At 39.0% G+C, this 23,652-nt stretch overlaps 1 protein-coding gene across 2 annotated transcripts; it reads left to right on the forward strand.

The window, feature by feature from the left end:
* The first annotated feature begins 977 nt into the window (after window positions 1-977).
* Window positions 978-21,292, forward strand: FGF5 (fibroblast growth factor 5). 2 transcript variants are annotated; one of them, XM_073891827.1, is made up of 4 exons: window positions 978-1,570; window positions 8,987-9,090; window positions 12,449-12,520; window positions 20,427-21,292. In XM_073891827.1, the coding sequence occupies exons 1-4, from the start codon at window positions 1,210-1,212 to the stop codon at window positions 20,772-20,774; spliced, it is 885 nt and encodes a 294-aa protein (XP_073747928.1). In that variant the 5' UTR covers window positions 978-1,209; the 3' UTR covers window positions 20,775-21,292. The 2 variants fall into 2 exon arrangements, with proteins under 2 accessions (XP_073747928.1, XP_025743142.1); XM_025887357.2 differs by lacking the exon at window positions 12,449-12,520.
* The last annotated feature ends 2,360 nt before the right edge of the window (window positions 21,293-23,652 follow it).

Here is a 23,652-nt window from a genome sequence, read left to right on the forward strand (position 1 = left end):
ATTCTCGGTTCTCAGGTTTCCTGAAACCCAGCGCGCGCATCATTAATCATTCATTGGGGTCGGTCCTTCAGTCAACTGCAGCTCTGAGTAAGCCGAAGCGAGCCCTTAGCTAATCCTTCCTGCCAAGGGGATCCTGGGGTGAGAGAGGACAACTGGACAGTCAGCCACATGTGCTGGTGCCCAGACCTGCCCCTCATGCCCCGCTCCGAGCGCGGTGTGCGTGTGCGCTCACCCTCGCGGACACAGACCGAAAGCTTCCCATAAGGGAAAACAAATTCGGCACAATGTTTAGCGCAACCCAGAGTTTCCAATAGGAAAGCGGCTCGAATCGTGGCCTAATGGCTCAAAGTGGCTCTCTAAATGCCGAATAAACCCACTCCTTAGCTGTTTAATAAATCAGAAACAACAACAAACAACAGGAGCCTTCTCCTCCTGCCGCGCCACACCAAAGGCTTCCCAAGTTGGACTGCGAATCCTGGTTTGGTTCCCGGCTGCAAGCACTTTGAAGCGCTGGGAATCTCTCAGCCGGACTTCGTTCCCGAGGGATTCCCGGGGCTTGGGTTGTGCTTGCGGAGTCTGCTGGGCGACGGGAGGGGACCCTGGAAACTGGGTCCTGGGTGGGCAAGAGTGCGTTGCTGGGACGCAGGCGTGCAGCGGCGGTTGGCGAGGACGCGAACTCATTTCCACGTTTAGACCCCCCCATCTCGGTTGCTGTCCCTGGAGGACTCAAACGCTCGCGCCAGCTCAATTCCGTGCAGCGTCGGCTCTAGTGGGAGGGTAGCCGGCTGTGTGGCGCGTGAGAACTGCTGGGGTGCGTGGCCCTGGTCTGCGCGTGCCCAGCGTCGGGGTGCAGCGCCTCTCCTCCCGGCTTCTCCTCCCACTCACTCTCTCCCATCTCCTCCCTCCTCCACACCCCCCGCCCCCGGGACCGCGAGGCTCCCTCCCCGCACCGGCCAGAGAGTACACAAAGCGGCGGGTGAGGGGAAGCTTCGCAGGCGTGCACCAAGCAGTGAGATCACTGGCGTTATAAATATCCCAGTACCCGAGCCGAGATCCGTTCGAGTGGCCTCTCTCTCTCCCTCTCTTCCCCGAGGCTATGTCCACCCGGTGCGGCGAGGGGGGCAGCGCCAGAGGCACGCAGCCGCGCGGGGGCTACGGAGCCCAGAACCAGCCCTACAAGATGCACTTAGAAACCCCGCGGCTGGAAGAATGAGCTTGTCCTTCCTCCTCCTCCTCTTCCTCAGCCACCTAATCCTCAGCGCCTGGGCTCAAGGGGAGAAGCACCTCGCCCCCAAAGGGCAACCCGGACCCGCTGCCGCCGGTCGGAACCCGGGGGGCGCCAGCAGCAGCCGGAGCAGCAGTGGCACGACGTCTTCCTCTTCTTCCTCCGTCTCCTCCTCCCCCGGGGCTTCTCTGGGCAACCAAGGAAGCGGCTTGGAGCAGAGCAGTTTCCAGTGGAGCCCCTCGGGGCGCCGGACCGGCAGCCTCTACTGCAGAGTGGGCATCGGTTTCCATCTGCAGATCTACCCGGATGGCAAAGTCAATGGCTCCCATGAAGCCAATATGTTAAGTAAGTTGCTCGCTCTCCTGGCCAAGCGCGTCCTAAGCGGGCAGTGGGGGATTCGGGAAGGACAGCGGTTATTCCCTGGCCCACGGGAGCACCTTCAGGAACCCTGGCCGCTGGGACCCAGCTGGCCCTCGAAACGGCCGGGCGGGTTGGGTGGAGATGCGTCTGTATGGCACGCACACGCGCACCCCTCTCGCGGGTATGAGGAATGGCGATTCCTGAGGTGTAGGCTACCAGAGGCTGGTGCACAAGACAGGTAGACCTTGTTTCCAGTTTGCTGGGGTCCCAAAGAGGAGCCTCCAGCCTGAGCCTGGAGAAAAAAAAAAATCTTCTTTCTGCTCGTTTGATTTCTGTTTACCTCCTGCTTCTGTTTACGAGGCTACCATTTTTCAAGAGGCATCAAAGTGCATCCCTATTCCTTGCCCATAACTGAACAGTTATTTTAGAAGAATCAAATCTCACATGCCGCCCCTCCAACTGCCACCATAAACCCCAGAGTAATGTATATTATACATTCATGTATCCGTGTTTGTGTCTATTGTATATACATATTTGCACATTATATGCATTAGAATATATACGTATATTCTAGGGGAGACCAGACATCCCCTGCTTGGAAGAAGACAGTGATCTGGAAAACTGGACACGTTTAGAGAAAGATACGTGATGGACATTTGAATGATTAATTTCAGAGTTGGGTTTGCAACGTTTAGTATGTTGAGAACATGACAGCACCTTGTTAGGAAGTGGCCAACCTTTGGTCCCCAAGGACAATTAAGGGAAAGTTCTTTATTTTGGAAGAAACTCAGAGGACGTTCAATTCCTTACAGGTGCACATCGTGTAAGTTTTTTTAAAAGAAAGTTTTACATTTTCTTTCTGAGTTTTCTCTTTAGCTCTCTCTCTTCTCCCACTCTTGCCACCCCCATCTGCGTTTCCAGACCATCGCTACCGCTCCTCTGCTTCCTCTCACTGCCTCTAGGTAGCTGAGGGGAAAGAGGATTTGGGGGTGCGTGCGGAACTGGGGCGATCTCTTTGAGACTCTTCCTCGGTAGGGCCAGATCGCTCATGCAGCAGGGGTTAATCCAACAGACAGACCCACAGCCGGGCCTGTGAGGTATTCAGGAAGAGCGGGAACGTGGCCAGGAGATTGCGCTGCGGACGGTCACCTGGCTGTCGAGTGTCAGTGTACTTAACTTGCTTCGTTTCAAAACCAACAACACCACGGGCCACTGAGCTTCTTACTTACCCAAGCTCCGGAGGGGCGCGGGCGCCACAGCGGGTCTGGCAATCTGGCAGCCGCCTCCCAAGCAGGGTTGGAGGTGCGCACGTCGGTGGGGTGGCCGGCTGGCGACGCTCCTCCCGCGGCTTTCAGGAGGCTGGCTGTGGAAGACCTGGCGGTTCGCGCCGGAAGAGGAGCGGTTCCACGCCCGCCGGTGCCCCAGACTCGCCTTGCGAGCTGTGCTGCTCCAGCTGGCCGTGTTACACGTGTTTAGGGGGCCTGGAGCCCTGAACCGGAGAGAGGGCTCTTCGAGTCTGCCCTTGCGAGCCCGGGAGCCTCCCACGCGCTCCATGCAGGAGCCCGTTTCTAGGTTTTAAGGTTCATTTCGCCCTCATCCAACAACTCACCTTCTTTGGTGAGAAAGGGCAAGGTGTGTTAGGGTGAAGGGGAATTTTCCGAGATTTCAGGGACAGCGAGAGTCACATTTACTTCAGTACTGCCATTGGTCCTTCTCATTTCCCCCCACTCAGTTCTTTACTCCCTCAGATACCAGACAGAGCTCATTCCGCACTTTTAGTGATCTTTCCACCTTTCTTTTACAGGAAAACTTTTTCTGTTCTGTTCTTGTAGTTTATCTAGGAAATCAGCACCAACACAAGGTAACTTCTGTGTTCCCAAGGGAGGATCCAAAGTTAACATGCAACAGGCTGCTGGTTGGATCTCAGGGGGGAGGGTTTGGGTGTACTAGGGATCTCTGAAATACCAGACTCATTCCCTATATATCCACCCTCTTCCCTTGGAAAAGACAAAGATTTTTGCTGCTTAGGCCTTGCCAGAGGGAAGTTCTAGAAAAGCATAGGAAGGAAAATGAGAACAGATCAACAAAGAATACATTCACCAATTGACCAATTGACCAATATCTGCTATTTCCAAGGTACAGTTTATTTTAAAATCCACTTTGAAAGATACGTAAAAAAGAACAGGGATGTTTACTAAACAGCACCTAAGTAGCCTAAACAAAACTTCCTTGATTTAACATTTTTCCCAATTCATTCCAGTATAGAATAGCCTTTCAGAGTTTAGTCTGTATCTTTCATATGGCTTGCCTTCATTCACTCATTCACTCACTCATTCATTCATTCATTCATTCATGCACCCATAATAGGCTACCTACATCATCAAGATTGATATTTTGGTTACTTTTGGGAGTTGGGGGAATTTTAGTTTATTTTTGCCTTCCATAGATTTTTCTCACAGAGGAAACTGTAACTGAAATGTTTAAATCATGGTGATGTTCTTCTTTGTGACGTCTGGAGTGTCCAATACTACTAACTATGATTTTGCCACCACTACTGGATGAAGAATTTATGAAATATGTCATGTTTAGTGGGAAAGCATGTAATTTAAAAATTTAAAATAAGCCTCTGCCCTAAAGAGCTGTGAAAGAGAAACAGAAGCCTGCTAATTGTTGGGTGGTCATATACCTCTTTGAAAGCAGCGCTTGACGGTTTCCTGACATGTATGTAAACTAAGGTGTTCGTCATGGGCTGTTGGTTAGAGTACATAAAGAAACATTTGTTGTTTAAGTCTCACAAGAGACACTGAGAGCTGGGACCAGAGAGGACCATAGAGGATACACCAGTTTTACCTCATCATCTCATTTTACTGTCTGTAAGTTAGCAATGATAAAAAACTTAGATTTCTTTGGTTATAGCATGCTACTTCAGAAAAGAGTCAAAACTTTGCCATCAAACTCCCTTCTAACAGGTTCTTTTAAACTCAGTAATTTTCTGTAATGTTTGTCAGAAGGGATGCGTATATATAAATATATGTCTCACAACTATCATTTGACATTAACATTTCTGCAAACTGAATATTTTCTAGTTTTACCATCCAGAGTGTACTCTGGCCATAGATTTTTGAAACACAATTTACTTAAAGCATACCACTTACTGTGTTCTTAGCTTCACTTATACAGTAGTTATCCCAAGTTTGGAGACAGAAAAAAAAAAAGCGCATTGCAGATATACTCTTATTATGAAGAAATACTAGGGAAGGGTGAAGAAAGACGGGCAAGAAAACCCAGATGATATAATCTAACTGTTGAATAGAAAAAGAAGTTTTGCTTTAGTGTGTACGCTTTCAAGTTCAGCTTCAGTGCTTCTGTTGACTTATGTCGGGCCGTTGAAGAATAGGCAGTCAAGTAATTATCAATTCAGGGAGCAAAAGTTGAAGGCTGTGGCTGCACAAGGCCAAAGTGTTCACATAAAATATGAAAATTCCAATCATATATTCTGACCAAACAAAACCCTCAATTTTACTAATTTTTAAAAATCTGAAAATTCACTATCAATTTTTGTGTCACGTAGAGTCAACCTTTTAAATAGTCCCCCAAGCCTAGCTAAATCAGAATCTGTATCTACTGAATAGAAAAACTCAAATGGAAGATTTCTGTTACTTATTTAATCACTGAAAACTGCTAAGCTGGGTATTTCAAGCCTCGGATTTGATAGTGATGTAGCATATCTGTTGCTGTGTGAACGCAAGTAGAGAAACTTCAGTTTCAAATTATTTTTCTTTGAGGATTTTCAGATGAGCTGTTGAAGGCTTCTGAATACATGGGATATCTGTGTCTATTATGTCATTCACTAAGAAAAGAGAAAAGGGAAAAGTCTACATGATTTTATCAACCATCATTAATAGAGTCCTGTTGTATTAAAAAATCTGGAGAGGACTAAGGTAAAAAAATCTAGACATATATTTTCTTACTGAAATAAACTTACTTTGTAATGCATGCCTATGCTTGTAAGGAGGTAGATTAAACAATGTGTGTATAAATTCTTGCCTCCTTCAATCTAGATGTCAACCCCCAAATTCCACCAAGAGAAAATAGGTTTTTTTCTGTTAAGCACTGCTTTTTTCTTTTGATCCTCTTACATGTTAACACCCTAGGAAAGATAACACATTGTCATCAGCACTCTAATGGGAAATAATTACCCTGCCTGACTCCCCAAGCAGAAGGCCAAAATCGCTGGAGAGTAAACGTGTGTCCATACATGTGTGCACATGGGGTGTCCTGAAAAAGGGAAGAGAGGTAGTGAGAAGGTCAAAGAAAACAATCCAGTTTAACAGACATTTCATTGACTATCTGATCTGTGAGATACACTTGGCCTTCCACAATTTTGCTTAGGGATACCATCTTGGCATCCATAATGTGAACTGTAAATTCTCATAAAATTAATTATTCTCGACTCTACTAAGAGTCAGGAAATAACTGAAATTGAGAAAAATTTAGTTTTAGAGAAATGTTTTCTGAGATTTATATATGTGTGATTTAATGCATGTGGATTTAAAATATTATATAGAATTCTTTAGTGCATTGCTGAGATTTGGCATAGTAAAATCAATAATTGTGCGATCTCTTGGAGATGAGGTCAGAGAGTTGAATTGTAGAATCTGCTCCAACATTCTAGTAAAAAAGACTTGTGAAATTACTGTTGAATTACATTGGAAATTATGATCTTAATACCGTTCTCAATATTACATCATAATTACATGAAGATTTAGAAGATCATGCCAAAGTTGCCGATGTGAAAAAATAATTATTTCATCTGATCTCATCTTTATCTTTCCTGCATTCTTCATACTTTTAAATAGAATAATATATGTAATAAAAGTATATTTTTAAGCTTTCAATTAAATAAAATTTTTTAAAAATTATAAAATCCATTTATTCCCAGGCAGTATATCATTTTTACACTGGAACTTGCAAGAAAAGAAACCAAGCAGTATGTAATAAAATAATAACCCTTTACATATATTATTTATCTTCCCCATGTAATTTGTTATGATGCAAATTTTACATAACATATATACACAGAATGTACATATAGTGTGTTAGGAAACAACTGACTCAAAATGGGTTTTTCTAAAAATAGAATACGTTACTTGTCAGAAGCTATAGTTTACATAGGCAAAGCAGTGCGCCCATTAAACAAATATTTCTAGAGACTTTGTCTTGACCTCTCAAATGTTAACCTGTAAACAGATATATTTAATAAGAATTTTATCTTTTAGGCTACCTTGTATTTTTTTCACTAACACACAGGTTTGCATTTACAAAACCAAGTAATCTGCCAAAGAATCGAATAAAAACACTAACAGTGTAGAACCATGAGTAAATTGGGGGAAAACACAACTAACTCTCCTCTTCTACCAATCCATACTGTCCCTTTCAAGTCTCTCGTTCCACACATAGACAATTTCTCATGTTTCTATGTCTCGTTTTTTAACGCATTTACGCAGCATTCACAATTACTTCCCCATCTTCCAAATATCTAAAATCATTAATGCTGTTTTGAATATCATTCTGTAATTGTGATAGAAATATAACTTTGTATCATGTTCTAGTAATGCTTTATTAATAAAATTATCATAGCATATTACCTGGTGTATTGTATCTAACTTTACAAAGCATTCTGCGTGCTTTGTCACTATTCGATAAAATGGTAATGCTTCTAAATCCTTGGGTGTGCATCACAGTCAAATAATTTGTACAGCCAAATCTATTGAAAAGAGCATTTTGAAAACATTCTGAAGAAAATAACTTATGAGACGACAGTTTCTTTAGGAGTTTCTTCCTAAAAGCAAAAGTAGTTCCTTTCAAATAGTTTTTTGTTTTGTTTTCAGGAAACATCCACTAATAAAGTGGTAGTGACAGTTTCCTGGTTTTATTTACTCTGGACTAAATATGCTTATAACAAAGACAATAGTTCTTCGGCTACCCCTTCCCCCCCCCATGAGCTTTCTGCTCAAGTGTTTTTAAGAAATCAAGTTGAATAAATAAGCAGCAGCATTTGCTACAACTATAGGTATTAACTCACATTGTGCAAAAAAGTGCTTAATATATTCATATATATATGTATTTGTATTTATCATATATATGTATCCACAGTATTGCCTTTTTGGTAAATTGAATAATTTTACATGTACTTCAAATACTGCAAGGGGAGGTTACAATTTTTTTTTTAATTTCTGGTAAATTTCTCTATTCAGCAGAATATGGTTGAGATATCCTAATTAGTATGTATATTCAGAATAATATAGATTGAAAGGTTGAGATTTTCTTTCCTTCTCCCATCCTTTCTTCTTTCCTTCCTTTCTTTCTAGAATAGGTCCCTTTTTAGCTCTAGTGAAATATATTATTTTGTCCTCCCCCACCTATTTTTTTGCAATTTGATGTAGGCAATTAACAGAAAGTACTATGCTTTTCTCATGTTCGTATAACATTATATATGAATTTATGATAAACAGGCAGGCATTCCAATTATATACAGCCTATGAATTTCGTCTTCTTAAAATACTCTTATGAACTGTGGTATGTGATTCTCTTAACGCAGTTGATGTGCACTTTCAAATTATTATAGGAGACAGAGGGGCATTGACTTAATAAGGCTGACTATGAAATACTAAATATAAACAGTAATGTAATAAAATACCTCATTAAATATTTTTTTCCAGAAAAGCCATTTAAAATGCAAGATGTCTCAAACCATAATGCATTAAACACTCATTGAGCCAATAATCCCAAATTATTTATAATGCTTTCAACATCTTTTTATGTGTAGTCTTTAAATGAACTACTCACTGAATGATTGAATATGGTATATATTGATTTGTCCTTGTCTAGTTATTATAATTTGAGAAGAGGGATTTATTTCATGTAAATAAGTAGAATTTATCTCTGGCTTTCAGTGGTTTATACTAGTCTTGGGCCAGACTTTACGAGATTTAACATTAAAAGCAGTGCATTATCTCGGATAGAAAACAGTGGATGAGAATTATTTTGAAAAACGTTTAAAGAAACTCTTTTCGATTCCTTTACAGCTTGAGAAGATTCTATTGTTGAACGTCGCTTACGAAAAGCGACTTATTTGTAAGAAAAAAAAAAGGATTACGAATGAGCCAGACATAAATTTTTGAATCTTACAATTTGTTCTTTGAAGTGAACACTTGCACGGCCGGGCTTCCCTTTTTCTAACATGATGAATGCCATGAAAAATAAGGATGTTAAGTACCGTTCTTTTTTTTTTTTTTAATCACAGCTACGAAGAATGAAAAGAGTCTGTGTAGAAATTTAATTCTTCACGATGATATGTGGAAGAGTCTGTGTTTTATTTTGGGATTTCTGTCATCCTAGGTGTTTTGGAAATATTTGCTGTGTCTCAGGGGATTGTAGGAATTCGAGGCGTTTTCAGCAACAAATTTTTAGCGATGTCAAAAAAAGGAAAACTCCATGCAAGTGTAAGTAGACCCACTTTATATTTGTTAAAGGTCTTATGGAGATTTTACATTTGTAGAATGGAGTGAAGTGATTTTCCACGTTGGTAGATGAAAAATTTGCTCAAAGGATGTAATTTTGCTAAATTGTATGTACTTCTAACCAAGATGTCTTTGTAAGTAATCGTTTTCACATTCAATTTACTTGAAAAGATAATATAGAATCCACAAAAAATGTTTAAGGATGAACGCATTTGAAAGTCACGCTCTCAAAGTGATCGCCCTTACTTATTTCTTAAAATTGGCTCAACTGAGGGAAAGTATGGAAATGATAATGCTGCATAACAGTTAAAATGCACATATTTATGGGGATTGTGTGTGCATATTTAGTAGATCAAGTTCTTATTTGGTTCTACAAGCCATGCGTGACGTCAAAAATTAGGTCTAAGTAATACAACATATTTTCACATCAATAAGTACGGGGAGAAACCAATAATGAGAAGACTTTGATCTTCCTGAGAGAAATTTAATTTATCCATTTGAGGACTCTCATTTTGTATTTTTGTGGCATCAAAAACAATACTTCTTAAAATTACAAAGACTAATTGTGCACTCAAAAATTTCTGCAAGCCACTTTTATAATCAATTTACAAATTATAGATTTCTGTGTTTTTTTCTGAAAATGCTCACTACTTGGGAAGCATTAAAACATTTTAAAGATAATAAGATATGTCTAGGTTGGTTTTTCTACTCACAGATTTGATTTACTTATATTAGTACATAGGCACAGCACTTAAAAGTGATTTATGTTTTTTCTGCAGTGTACTAAGATTTGTCACATTATATCATTTTTACAAAGCAATTATTATATAACATTAGTCCTTTACTTTGTATTCTCTTTAATTTTTACTAAATGAATTGGAGAAATACCACTTTTCTGGTTTTTGAAGTATATAGGAAATTTTAATTAAGAGTGTAATCAATTGAAGCTTACTATTATTTATGATGTTTACTTACAGTTCTTTAAAAAATTCATTGAGAGTTTCACTTGTTTCAATGTGTAAGAATTTCAATTTTCCTTTTTCTAAAAGTGACTTGTTAATACCTCTTGGAGGGGGTAGCAGAATTCAAGCTATCTCTACAGTTACTTGAGGATTAAATGAGATAATACATTTAAAATTTTTAAAAACAGTATTTGGTACATTGTAAGTGCTCAATAAATACTGTCTATTATTATACAGTAAGCTAAATATAATAGAAATCTCAGTGGATTGAGATAAAAGAAAAACCTTTGCTAACGTCTTTAATCACCGATTACAAGAATTATGAAAAGATTTACCTACTTCATCTTCTGAGTTGGTTATTGTAATCTAGCAAGCTATAATATAGTTTTCATAAAGTAATTGCTCTTTGATTATTTTAAGGGGTAAAGTTCTGCATCACTGTGCACAAGTAGGACATGCCATTTTTTAAAATTTTATTTTATTATGTTACGTTAGTCACCATACAATACATCGTTAGTTTTTGATGTGGTGATCCACGATTCATTGTTTGCGTATAACACCCAGTGCTCCATGCAGTACGTGCCCTCCTTAATACCCATCACCGGGCTAATCCATCCCCCCGCCCCCCTCCCCTCTGAAACCCTCAGTTTGTTTCCCAGAGTCCATTAGTCTCTCATGGACATGCCATTTAATCAAAAAAAAATATTTGATTTTTAAAAATCCACATGCAGAATAGAAGACAATGATCAAAGACATCTGAACACAATAGCTTTTCCCCAGTCTAAGGTTGTAAAAAATTGAAACACTTTCAGAATCTAAGCATCATAATAAAGTGCAGTGCATGTAAAGAAACTTTCTCTTATTGGTTTGTTTTGGGTGAGCACCTTAACTTTTAAATTGTTCTGATTTGTGCTCTTGTACATGCAAAAAATAGACTAAACTTGGACCAGCTTAAGGATAATTGCCGCAGAACTCAGACTATTACAAATGGATGCCAATTAGAAAGGTCATACCGAGAGGTGAGGATACATGATTCCCCTGTCAAACACAAGTAACGAATTTCCAGAAATTTGACCCAAATGTCTAAGGATGGCTGGCTGAAATAATGCAGATAATGCAAAAACAGCATCTGTTATTCTTTCTCATCTTGGCAGGCTAAAGTTATTTCATGGAATAATGACTTTTAAACAGTACAAAGCAAGTCTTGCTCTTGTCACTCACTGAAGCTCTTTGATATAAAAGTCATTCTAATGACTTTGAGCTGAATTGTAGATAAAAAATTAAGCCCTACGATTATGTGGATTCTTTTTAAACCAATTGTCCAATCCCACTTTCTCTTATCTGAGCTTTTATTAGCACTTTTTCTCTAGATGGAAACCTAATTAAATTATAAAGTGATTTATTTTTAAGGAAGTTGAATTTAGAAATAGTATTAATCCTAGCAATTATCAGTTTTATGCCCAGATGGTTTCTTTCTTGTTTTCTTCTAGTTAAACACATTGAAAATTGTTCTTGTAACTTTAGATATAATTATTTGATTTAGTTTTGATTTTCACAAAATTGCATTGTCACTAAAAAGGCTAAAAAACCTTTATATTTTTAGGATTAAATGTGTAATTCGTGAGCTGCTTTAAATTAATAACTGTGCAGAGACATTTAAAGAGTACTTTATAATCATTTTGCTATCTATATATATGTGTATATGTATAAATCATGTTGTACATCTTAAACTTACACAATGTTATATGTCAATTATATCTCAACAAAACTGGTAAAAATTTTAAATTAATAGAGTACTTTCAGGTTTTATCTATAAAGTAAATATGAACCAAAAATGTATAGCATTCATATAATTCTGGAGAAAGTAATGCCCATACTGTACTGAGAAATATTCATGGATAATTGTAGATTTTCAACTTAGTTTTCACAGTAACAGTTAGAATATTAAAAATTAGTTGCTAGGCACAGACAATGTATTTGCATAGTTGTTTAAAAACTCTTTTACTCACATTATGTCATCACATGATCAGGTGAGGACAGAGTCTTAGCAATGTTAAATCATTTCCTAAGTTAACGCAGTAACAAGGGAGTGAACCAGAACCATCCTTTTAAAACTTTCTTTCTCTGTAAATGCTATACTGCTTTGTAGGTAAAAGCTAGTTGAAAGAAGATACTAAGTTTTGTTTGGAACCAATTACATTGTTTTCACCTATTGTTTTATAGGAATTAATAATCACAGAGTTTAATAGTATTTTCATATTACATGGTAAAGAATAAATATTGTGGTGCATCCTTACGATATTTTGCTTGTGCTGTGCACCCCCTTACCCACGCTCTCTTTGGACTCTTTTTTCCCCTATCTATTTCTGTGTCTCTAGTATTTGACTTTAAAGTCCAGAGAAGCAGAGGGGATGTGTTCGCCGCAGAACTTATCACAGAGTTTTACACAGGTTGGTCATTTAATGTGATGATGTGTTGCATAGGGAATGCCTCTCGGGATGAATTTTCAAAGCAGAAGAGACCTCTGTTTTGTTCACTGAAATTTTTCATTTAGAAAATGCTTCACTATCAGCAGACACAAAGATGGCAGACAAAAAAGAGCCGAGAACGGGTTACACTTAGGCAATATTTGTGCTGTTGTTTTTCTTGTGCTAAGTTTGTTAATTCGGTAAGAGAAATTTTGTTTGAACTTCAATCATCTCTGTGGGCACTTCTTCCTGCACTCATTCAACCTACACACTCGTCGCAACCTACATGCAGCTCTCCTTAAAATCTTTACGAGTATACTCCAAATACACAGTGCAGCCAGATTCCTACCATGCAGGTTTTTTCAGCATTCTTTACAAGGATGAAGGTGCCTGGTCTTCTCCTTTTCAAGATGTGCTAGGAATCATTGAGGGTGGGAGTAGATGTCTGCCTCCCCAAGAGCCGTGAGGGTTAGTCAGAGCTTTCGCTGTGACCTCCACTCTCCTTCTCAGCTCATTCTAGGCTGAGGTACTTGTGGAAATGAGCTCGCTTCTCTTTCTGTCTCTGTCTCTCTGCCTGCTTGTCTGCTCCTGTTCCTTCCTCACTCTGTTCCTGCTCTCTCCTCAGGTTTATTATCTCTATCAAAATCCCCATAGAGAGCCATTCTAGATTTATCTGAGGTGGGTCCAGATGTAGGACCAGTTAGATTGTGTCATTCTAGTTGAATTAAACCTAGTCATTTTACCTAATCTTTCTCTTCTGTGGTTTTATCAGCTGTAAAAGGAGGAAAACTAAAGTAACAATCTATTGTGATAGTTGAGCAGTTTAAATGAGATAATACATATAAAAGACTTAGAACAGTGCCTGGAAAGTATTCGGCATTTAAAGATTTTTTTTAAATGTATTTATTTGAGAGAGAGCATGAGCACACAAGCAGTGGGGAGGAGGGAGAAGCAGACTTTATGCAGAGCAGGGAGCCCGATGCGGGACTCGATCCCAGGACCCTGGGATCATGACCTGAGCCAAAGGCAGACACTTAACCAACTAAGCCACCCAGGCGCCCAGTATTCAGTATTTAATTTAAAAAAGATCTTCCTTAATTTGCTCTGAGGCAGCTGTATGATGATCCTGTCTCCTTTCTCAGAAAAGGCTTTCTGCTTTGGGGGTCAGGCAGCTGTGACCCCTCAGATATTTAGACCAGCGCCCAATCCTATTTATCATTGACCTTTTTTTCTTTAGGTCCAAATTTTTTGTGTCCACAGTAGCCCCTTATCTCCAGAGTTTTCCTTTTTTCAAAGAACCTAAATTTGGGAAAGCAAAATTCTCAGGCTCAAGCTCTTAAGAGACAAGGATTTCTTACGATCATAATCTCATAATTCTTTTAGAGCCCTGTTGCATCTTGTTTTTTCCCTAAAGAAAACGGAAATCCTGGAAAAGATGGTTATCATGTTTTTTTCCAGCCTTTTCATAAAGTATGCATGATAGCGCATTGCTTATTGGGGAAAAAACATTTTAGCCTGTTTTAAAGGTCCAGAGAGAAGCATGTGGTAGAATTATTTTTGTTTCTCAGGGTTTTAGGGGATCATGTTTGGAAGGAAAGCTAATTGCAGAGTTTACGAAACAGGCATGGAATGTGTGCTTGATCAGACCTAAGCAAGGACTAGAACATCTTCCTTTCCTGGTTTCAGAGGATGCCAGCTGGCTTGCCCGGGATGGGAGTCTGGACTGGACTTCCTTCGCTGGGGGCAGTGTGAGGAGGAGTCAGCAGCCCCAAGAGCTCGGCATGTTTACTGAAAGGGGAAATGGAGGCTTGGGCAATAGTTAGCATCATCATGAAAAAAAAATAACCTATTAAGCATTCCACTCTCCCAGTCAAGACCATGAGCTCTATAAAGGCATTTGAATAGAAACTCCCCTTGCCCTCTAAGGGCTTTCAATTTACATAGTAAAACCAAATGTCCAGTAATTCAAGCTCAAAAATGGGCTCAGGGCTCTGCCTTTGCAGTAAATGCCAGTTTTTCCCTTGATTTCACACTGTGTGACTCTAGCTAGGGAGCCTCTTTTATTGAGGAAATCTGGGTGTGATGAATTGACTTGTAGCTTCAGAGATCCATTTCAGCCAAAAGCGAGAGATGGTGTTCTATTTCTGCAATGGTTTGGGGAATGGCATTGTTTTTCATCAGTATTTTAACATGGAGCAACTTTAAGACAGGTAGGACTAGACGGAAGTCTAGGAGATGCCCTTGGGTTTGTGTGGTGTTAAGAAGCTGGAATCTAGGAGTTGGAAGATTGGAGCTTGAAGTCACAGGTGCCTACCCTGGCACTTGGTAAACATGGGGCTTTAGTGAATTGTTTTCTTTACTTCTCTGACCGGAGAATTAGGTAATAGCATCCTGCTCATCACGGGATTATTGTGAGGGTGAAATAAGAGATGTAAAGCCCCCTGGCACATAAGAGCCCTTGATAGCTCAGCTTTTTGAGTTATTAAGAGCATCAGAGTGAAAACTCTTACCTCACCTGCATCAAATCACACAGGACGCTGGTTAATGATGCAATTCCAGGGTCTCACCTTAGATTTACTAAAACACAACCTCTGGAGATATGGCCTCGGGATTCTGCATTTTGAACTGGCTCCTGGAGTAATTTTAAGTCAATTCATAAAGTTTGGAGGGGGAGAAGTCCTGTGGTGGGTATTCTTCATTACATTATGTCAGGTTGGTTTATTATTAAATCCAACTTGTATATTCCCTTGGTCACTCAGGATGAAGAACCGAGATATAGAATGGACAGATGTTCAGTGCCAAGCAGGAAGTAGGCTATGCCCTGGAGATAGCATAGTATGGCCCCAGCTGACCTCTAAGAAGCCTTTGTAGTCAAGAGTAAAAGGCAGCCCTTTGGGTGTGCGCTGCCCTGTGCTGGGGTACTCTGCGTGGAAGCAATTGGAACAGGGTCTACCTTTTAGCCTTTAATCACCACCAGAGGTGGGCGCCTTTGGTCAGGGAACATTCAGCACAACCACACAAAATGGCCTAGGCTAAGGGCACCTGGCCAGGACAGCCCCATATGTGGGAATAGGGATGGAGCCCAAGAAGCACTAAAAGGAGGTAGGGGAACCAGAAGCAGGGATGCATGCAGCAAGGGAACTTTGCTTAAAGTACAATTTGGTTTATAATTGTTTTTATTATAGTCTATAATAATATTTTAATTATTTAATAATATTCCAGCCCATAATAACATTCTAATTATTTGTATTTGGTTAATTATTTCTTCACAAGGCTTTTCAAAAGAGGGAAGCAAATCAAAGAAATCAAAGTGAAATAAAGAACTAAAATTGATTAAGTACCCCACAAACTCCAAAGATTATACCGGTGGTGGTCCAAGTTCACTCCTTTCTCCATTCACCTTCCGTATACTGCACATGTACTTCTGTCGTTGCACGAAGTGAGAACTGGTGCTTGTTTGCATGGCCTCAACTCATTCACTGCAAGATCCTCAATCATGATACAACAGGATATTTATGAAGGAACAAAACTATGTTAAGAGGTTTTAGAAAGCTTTTAAAAAATAACATTTCAGAATTTTCTGTTTGGCTTACTTGACCCTCAGATTTCAATTAAGCAGAATTAGTCTTTTCTAAAATATCCCAGTTAATCAAAGTTTTACTTTCTTTGAACTGAATTTGACCTTTCTTCTAAACATCCATTGTGTGTTCTCACTGTGGGAAGAGATGAGTAGAATCAAGGCACAACGTCGTTCTAATCAAAAATTTCTTGTTTTCCTTAATTGCGCTCTTTCCCTTCCTCTGAAGAATTAGGCTATTCAGGCAAAAAATAGTTTCATTTGTTTTGTCCATTAAGACTATATTAAATTGCATTAGGATTGTATTAAATTACATAAAAATTAGCCAAACATTTCATTGTAATTTTGCAATTATGGTGTGTTGAATGTACCTTGTTTTTACATGCACAAGATCAAGGAGAAATTAAGGAGGAAAACATATAATTTAACTCAACAAAGAGCATGGACCAGACATGTCTGTATTGTTCCTCATTGGAAAAGTGACAGCTAGTACAGTGCCTGACATGTGGTACATAGTCAATAAGCATCTGTTGAATAGACTCGTAAAAAATGAATTTGGAACAAAGATATGGATTCTTTAGGAACATTTTCGCATTTGGTCTTGTAATGGCTGATGGTGCTAGCACGATGCGGTGATGGGGGTCCAGAATTCAGTAGCTTATTTGGAAATTTCATTCACCTCTCTACTTCACACCTTAACTGTAGAAAAAGTCTTTCTGGCAACTTCACTTTTTCTAGGAAAATAATGTAGTCCTATTATTTAAAAAGTATGTGTTTTGCCAAAGGACTTCTTATAATTCAAAGGAGATTTAAAAAATTAAAAGAAGCCTGGAAAATTTATCATCCAAAATGGTGTAATGGTAAACGTATATATATTGAAATACCTGTAGCTAAGACCTATATTGCTTACTGACTCTCTGCTATAAAAATGGTTCATGCATGATATCAGGGACAGAAATTCATGCTTAGGGTCACCATCTTGTCTGAACAAGGCCAGGAGTAGTGACAGAGGCAATCAGTTCCTCAAGAAGAAACTAGATCTCCTGATGAAAAAATTCATTGAAATGTTTGTTTCAAATGGTTCTGTTCCATCACAGCTGGAAGAATTTTCAGACAAAACATTAATTTAGAAGTCAATTAAGAAAGCCAAAACAGTCTGACTGCCTTTACTCCTATTCTAATGTGGGAGCTGGAAGGGCTACAGGGCTTCACGTAGTGTGTGGGTCCTTAGGTTCTGGGCACCTCTGCCCCAGGTGACAGTTAGCGGACTCTTGAAAAATCTAGAGCCCAAAGAGCCTTCTTTCCTCTTAAGAAAGAGCTTAAGAACATCAGTCTTAAGGAGGAGAAGAGAAAGGTTTTAGATGGAATAATTATAGCAGGTAGAGTTGGTGGGCTTTCACCCATATGAAGAATCTAAGATGGAATTGCTATAGGTTTAATTCACCATGGTGTGTGTGTGTGTGTGTGTATGTGAGTAAAGAAAAGGTTAAATAATACAGTACATTTAAAAAACCTGTCAAAATTGAATAAAGCAATCACTGCTATCCTTTTTCAGGAAAATGGATTTTTGCCAAACAAGAGTAGAAGTCAGGTCAAGGTATAATGTATATACTTTTAAAAATGTTTTTCAAGTACATTTGAAGAAAAAAATATGAGGCAGAGAAACATACCTGCTACTCTCGTTGATGAAACCCCATATATCTTTCTAAAATGCTCATCCTTTTATGCAGCAGAAAACATTACAGATGGCTATAGCTTTTATTTTAAAATAAAACTTTAGGATTATCTAATGAAATGGGAGAGCATTTAAGTCTTTTAAAAGCTAAGCAACTACAAAAAAAATCTACATTTGACTTGTGAGAAAGTCTTTTTAATAAAAAATAGGGGGGCACCTGGGTGGCTCAGTTGTTGGGTGTCTGCCCTCGGCTCAGGTCATGACCCCAGGGTCCTGGGATCGAGCCCCACATCGGGCTCCCTGCTCCGCGGGAAGCCTGCTTCTCCCTCTCCCACTCCCCCTGCTTGTGTTCCCTCTCTCGCTGTGTCTCTCTCTGTCAAATAAATAAATAAAATCTTAAAAAAAAAATAGGAACAGTAAATGTGTACTCTTCTATAGTGACATCGGCACAGCGACCTTGGCCTAGACTTAGGCTGGTAGGGTATGACAGGATGAGAGGAATGCCATAGGTGGTGGTTCTTTAAAACACCTGCTTCCAGCTGCTAGAGATCAAATCCGGGGAATCACCAGTAGACTTGTGGAAATTCTAGATATATAACTTGCTAGCCTTCAAATAAAGAGCCTTATTGATTGAACTATGCTTGAATGTAAATAACCTGGGTAAACTGTCATACATGACGTCAATGTGCTGTTGGAAGCGCTCTGAAATTGGTTGCCTTCCAATATTGTCAGTACTTTGCACAAGTCAAAAAATTCATGTGACCATCAACAGTAGATCTATGTAGATTGTCTTGCGGTGTTCTGACTTTCAGATGACAGTGTTGTGCAGAGAAAAGCTTGGCACTATTAGAAAAAGCAAGAAAAAAAAGAACTCTTACTTCCATTATAGTACCTCTTGGTCTGATATGAAAAGGGTATCTCATAAGTAGTGTTCTTCTCCATAGACATCAACATATTTGGTATTGGCAAACCCAGGAATTCCAGATAATGGTGCTCACCGATACTATGAAACGTGGTGGTCTGGTCTAGGACAGGAATTATTACTCTTGGGGACTCTTGGCCTCTTTTGCATTTGATGAAAGCTACCCATCTTTTCCCTAGAAAAATACTTTGGTACTCACAATAGCCCTATGAATAAGTACTGTGGATAAGGAGCCTAAAGCTAAGACCTCGATTGGCAGGATTGGTATTTGATCTGAGGTCTGACTTTATGCTCATGCTCTTCCCCCATACACTTCCCTTTAATTCCTCAATATAATCTTTTTTTAAAAAGATTTATTTATTTGTCAGAGAGAGAGAGAGCACAAGCAGGGGGCAGAGTGAGAGGGAGAAGCAGGCTTCCCGCGGAGCAGGGAGCCCGATGCGGGGCTCGATCCCAGGAGCCTGGGATCATGACCCGAGCTGAAGGCAGCTGTTTAACTGACTGAGCCAATCAGGCGCCCCCAATTCCTCAACATAATCTTCTGTTAAAAGTTAATTGTTTACCTGGAAATATCAAAGTAATTTAAAACCAGTAACAGAATTTAAATATATTAAGAGTTCCTGTTATTTTTATATGCATTGATATTATTTCACTAAGTACACAGTAAACAGAAAATCATCAGCATCACAAGCGTGGCAAAATAAGCATCTTCAGAGCTCTTCCTGGCCAGCTTTGGCAGCCTTACCTCTTCTTCCTTCCACCATACATCCTATAGGAAAGTTACTACCTATAGTAGTGTCATGCCGACCTGTGGACACACTGTTCCCCCTCTGAGAACCCTTTCTCATGTCACCTGCCTTGCTAAAATCTTGTTGTACTTGAAGACTCAGTTCCAATGTCATCTTTTGTGGGACGACTTCCTGCCCTCTGCCCGGCCACCCCCATCCTCTTAGATTCCTTTCCTCTATGCTATTGCTGTACCCTCTGCATAGCACTGTCATAAGTCCCTGTATGCAGTTGCACCGTGATGGGTGTTTACTTGTCTGCTTTTTCCACTATTCTGGGAGCATTTCAAGGGCAGACATTGTGTTTGTCTGAGTGTGTGTTTGTGTGTGTGTGTGTGTGTGTGTGTGTGTGTGTGTCTGTGTCTACAGAGGGAGAGAGAGACAGAGAGAGATCTGGATGAAGTATTGCTAGTGACTCCAAAAGTAATTTTTTCTTCTTGGCATCGAATATTCTCTCCCGTATCTCTGTGTGAAGATATATTTTTTCCTAAAGAACTCTAACACATGCAATATTAATAGGGCCATATGCTACCCCTCTCTCAGCACCATGAATCACACTGATAACATTGAAAAATGTATCCTTGTTTCAAAGGAATAATATGACCCCATTTCTCTGAACATGAACTCATGTTTTGCCAGGCAAGTGTTCCGTAGTAATTCAGTTCTATTTATTTTCTTGATGGCTTAAGAGGGGAAAAAAAAAATCTTAAAATATTAAAAGTTAATTTTTTTCACTTCAATCTCAAAGTAATTTAAAAACCACAACAGAAGTTCAATATATTAAGAGTTCCTTGTTATCCTTTTTATATACATTGATATCATTTTGCTAAAGTACATAGTAAACCGAAGTCAGCATTACAAAGACCTCATTTTATTGCATGCTGAAAATATTATTACCACTTATATTTCTTCTTCTTTTCTCCCCCCAGGCCAAATTTACAGATGATTGCAAGTTCAGGGAACGATTTCAGGAAAACAGCTATAATACTTATGCCTCAGCAATACACAGAACTGAGCCAGCGGGCCGGGAGTGGTATGTGGCCCTCAACAAGAGAGGGAAAGCTAAGCGGGGCTGCAGCCCCCGGGTCAAACCCCAGCACATCTCCACCCACTTTCTGCCAAGATTCAGGCAGCTAGAGCAGCCAGAACTTTCTTTCACGGTTACTGTTCCTGAGAAGAAAAAGCCATCCAGTCCTGGGAAGCCAAAGGTGCCCGTGTCTGCCCCTCGGAAGAGTCCCAACACCGTGAAATACAGACTCAAGTTTCGCTTTGGATAATCTTCATCTTGGCCTTGTGAGAAACCAGGCCTTGCCCTCAGGAGTTTCCAGGGGTGTCTTTACAGCTCTGAAAAAGAAAAACGTTTCAATCCAACTCCATCTGGACTACACTGTCTCGAAGTCAGGTCCTGGGTTTCAGTGCGACTGAAACAAAGATGTTTTCTGATAGGAACTGAACTGGAATTCTCTGTCCAGTATGGGGGGCACACTGCTTCAGGTCTGGAAGACGTGGAAAGCCTCTTGCTTTATGCTTAGTGCATACTCGGTATTTTCAGAAAGTTAAACAGTGCGGACCATGTATTTTTCTGACTTTTACAGCTCAATCTGAAAGAACATACATGATACATTTTTATTTTTGGTTTCCAAAGAATATTTTGATGCAGATAAAATATTTTATTAACTTTTGTTTTTTGGTTTTTTGTTTTTTAAAGTACCTCTGCATTGAGCATATTTTCTTACTTTTATTATTTTAATTAATGACATAACCATTTGAATGCAGTTTATGAATATAAATGTGTTTATAGCCCATTTGTAACAGGTGGATTTTTTTTTCATTTTTCTTATTCATTGCACTTTTTAATTTTTATTATTTTTTTTACCATACCTCAGATAATGTAAGTTTAGTTCTTCATCTTAAAATGCTTAAATTCTCTTCAATGGCACCAAAGGCTCAGCTTAGATCTGTGTGTGTGCACGTGTGTGTGTGCGTGTGTGTAAATTCATGACAGTATGTGGAATCCTAACCCTTTGGTGGCTGGGCTGTCATGGGTTGGGACTAAGGGGAGAATATAAGGATTTTTTGATGGATTTATAAATTGGAGATAAGGAAAAGGATTCGAGGCACAAGTACACGAAGTTTGCAGCATTTATTGGGATCTAATTCTGCCTCGCCTTTGTTTCTCCTTTTATCTAACCCCTCCTGCCCTCATGCTTGAATAGCTGGAGGAATACATTTTATTCTGTCCGTCAAGCACACACTATGAAACCAGAACGCTTTAAAATACCTCCTGTATGATCCTCTGCTCTCCCCACTGTATAGATCCACGGGGAGCAACCCACTCAGCAGAAATACATGTAGACCCGAAGGAGATGAATCGTGTAACAGTTATGCACGTCGAGTCCCATTGTCAAAAATATTCTTATTACTCAGCCTAATGCCCTTTGAGTTTGCTATCCTGAAGGTAACCGTTCTGGTGAATAGAGAGCCCTTTAGAATAGATACTTTCTGATGTAGATTTTTAGAAAGCTGGCCATGCGGTATAGGAAATTTAATTTGGGAACTCAATCATTGAAAAGGGCACTTAATTCTCAACCCGAATACTGAATGTTGGGCACGAACCACAGAAAATTTAACTTAAGAGAATTTACATAATTTATATGTTTTCTTGGCCAATCATTTCTATGGAGTTCTATAAAATGTAAGTGTTTATATTCAGAAATGTGCCAATAAAAAAGGTACAGCTACAGCTTAGAAGTATGTCTTTCACAGGAAGAGCAAAAGAGTTCACAGAAAGCTTGTGTTTTATATTTAAGCATGCTTCTTTTCTTTTAAAGGATATTGACAAACTTTTTTAAAGTATGGTTTATTTTGGTGCACGAAGGCAAAGTAGAAATTTATCACAATTTAACTTACTACTACTTAAGCAGTTTGCTTTTTTTAAATGGAAACAAACTATACACATATAATATATATGAAATCACCCATTGACAAAAACATCATGCCTATACTCTAGTATTATGTTTTATTATAAAGCCAATAATCTTATTGTTTGCATTTAATGCATGATTTTAAAAAAATATAAAATGAAATACTACAAAAATTTCTTTAATTTATACATTATAATTCTCTTGGGTTAAACGAAACAAGATTTTGGAGACAAAATATGCCTGACTCTTGTCCAACTGGCATATCACCTTATATGCACAGTAGACAGCTGAAAATAACCCTCTAGTTTATTCTAATATATTGTTAAGACTTGTGCGCCGTGTATCAAGTTCTTAGTACACATGAAAAATTAAAATTGTAAAACAGAACAGTAGACATGTGTTGCTAAATGGGCAAGGAAAAGATGATATTAATGATGATTAACAACAAAATAATTAATGCATATATTATGTTAGGCTAATGCTGCTGGTAGTTTATGTTAAACCATAACATAATAGCTTATCTTGTACTCCTAGTCTGATTTGATTAGTATATGAAAGTTAAAGTAGGATAGTTACTAAATATATATTATGCAAGTCAGGACTCATTAATTTCAAAATTTAAAAGCAAGCTAAAATTTTTCAAAAATGTAAATTACACTTGTCTTCAGTTTACTGGCCATACACAATTACATTTAATTAATGCTCACTGAAGCTTAAAGTTACCTAAATTAAGTAATTGAATAAACTCATGTACAGAAAACATGTATAAATAGAACTCATTACTAATACCTAGAACTTTTGATGGGGGAGTCCTTGCTCATGTTGTTTTTGATAATTTTTAAGTAACTTGGTCCATCTAACATCAAATGACGTTGTTTAATCGTGATTATATTTATCTAAAAACGTCAATGCATTTGGTATTAAAATTTAGGAACCTACTTTGCCTAGAAGAGAGATGGCAAATACCTTCCGACTGACAATTCAGTTTTATTAGTTACATTATGTTTAGTTTAATTTAAGAAATTCTTTATTTGAAACATCTATAGAGGTAAACAGAGGTTTCCAATGAGATGTAATAACACTGGTGGTTTTTATTTCACAAATGATACCGTCACTTCCTTCTAAAGAAACTAATTTGAGAGTGTGGGTATATATAAATTATCTTCATTCTTTTGCTGAGTTATAGTGGGCCAGCAGTTCAAAATCATGTGATGACAATAAAGGATAACGC

The sequence above is a fragment of the Callorhinus ursinus genome, unplaced genomic scaffold, assembly GCF_003265705.2.
Source record: "Callorhinus ursinus isolate GAN/ISIS: 27379988/994484 unplaced genomic scaffold, GSC_fseal_2.0 scaffold4, whole genome shotgun sequence".
NCBI classification, from domain to species: domain Eukaryota; kingdom Metazoa; phylum Chordata; class Mammalia; order Carnivora; family Otariidae; genus Callorhinus; species Callorhinus ursinus.

Excerpts from the sequence above, each read along its gene's own strand:
- FGF5 (XM_073891827.1), top strand. The coding sequence starts at position 1,210 with ATGAGCTTGTCCTTCCTCCTCCTCCTCTTCCTCAGCCACCTAATCCTC. Across the intron at positions 1,571-8,986 it reads CCATGAAGCCAATATGTTAA|GTGTTTTGGAAATATTTGCT; the intron begins GTAAGTTGCTCG and ends CTGTCATCCTAG. Across the intron at positions 9,091-12,448 it reads AAGGAAAACTCCATGCAAGT|TATTTGACTTTAAAGTCCAG; the intron begins GTAAGTAGACCC and ends CTGTGTCTCTAG.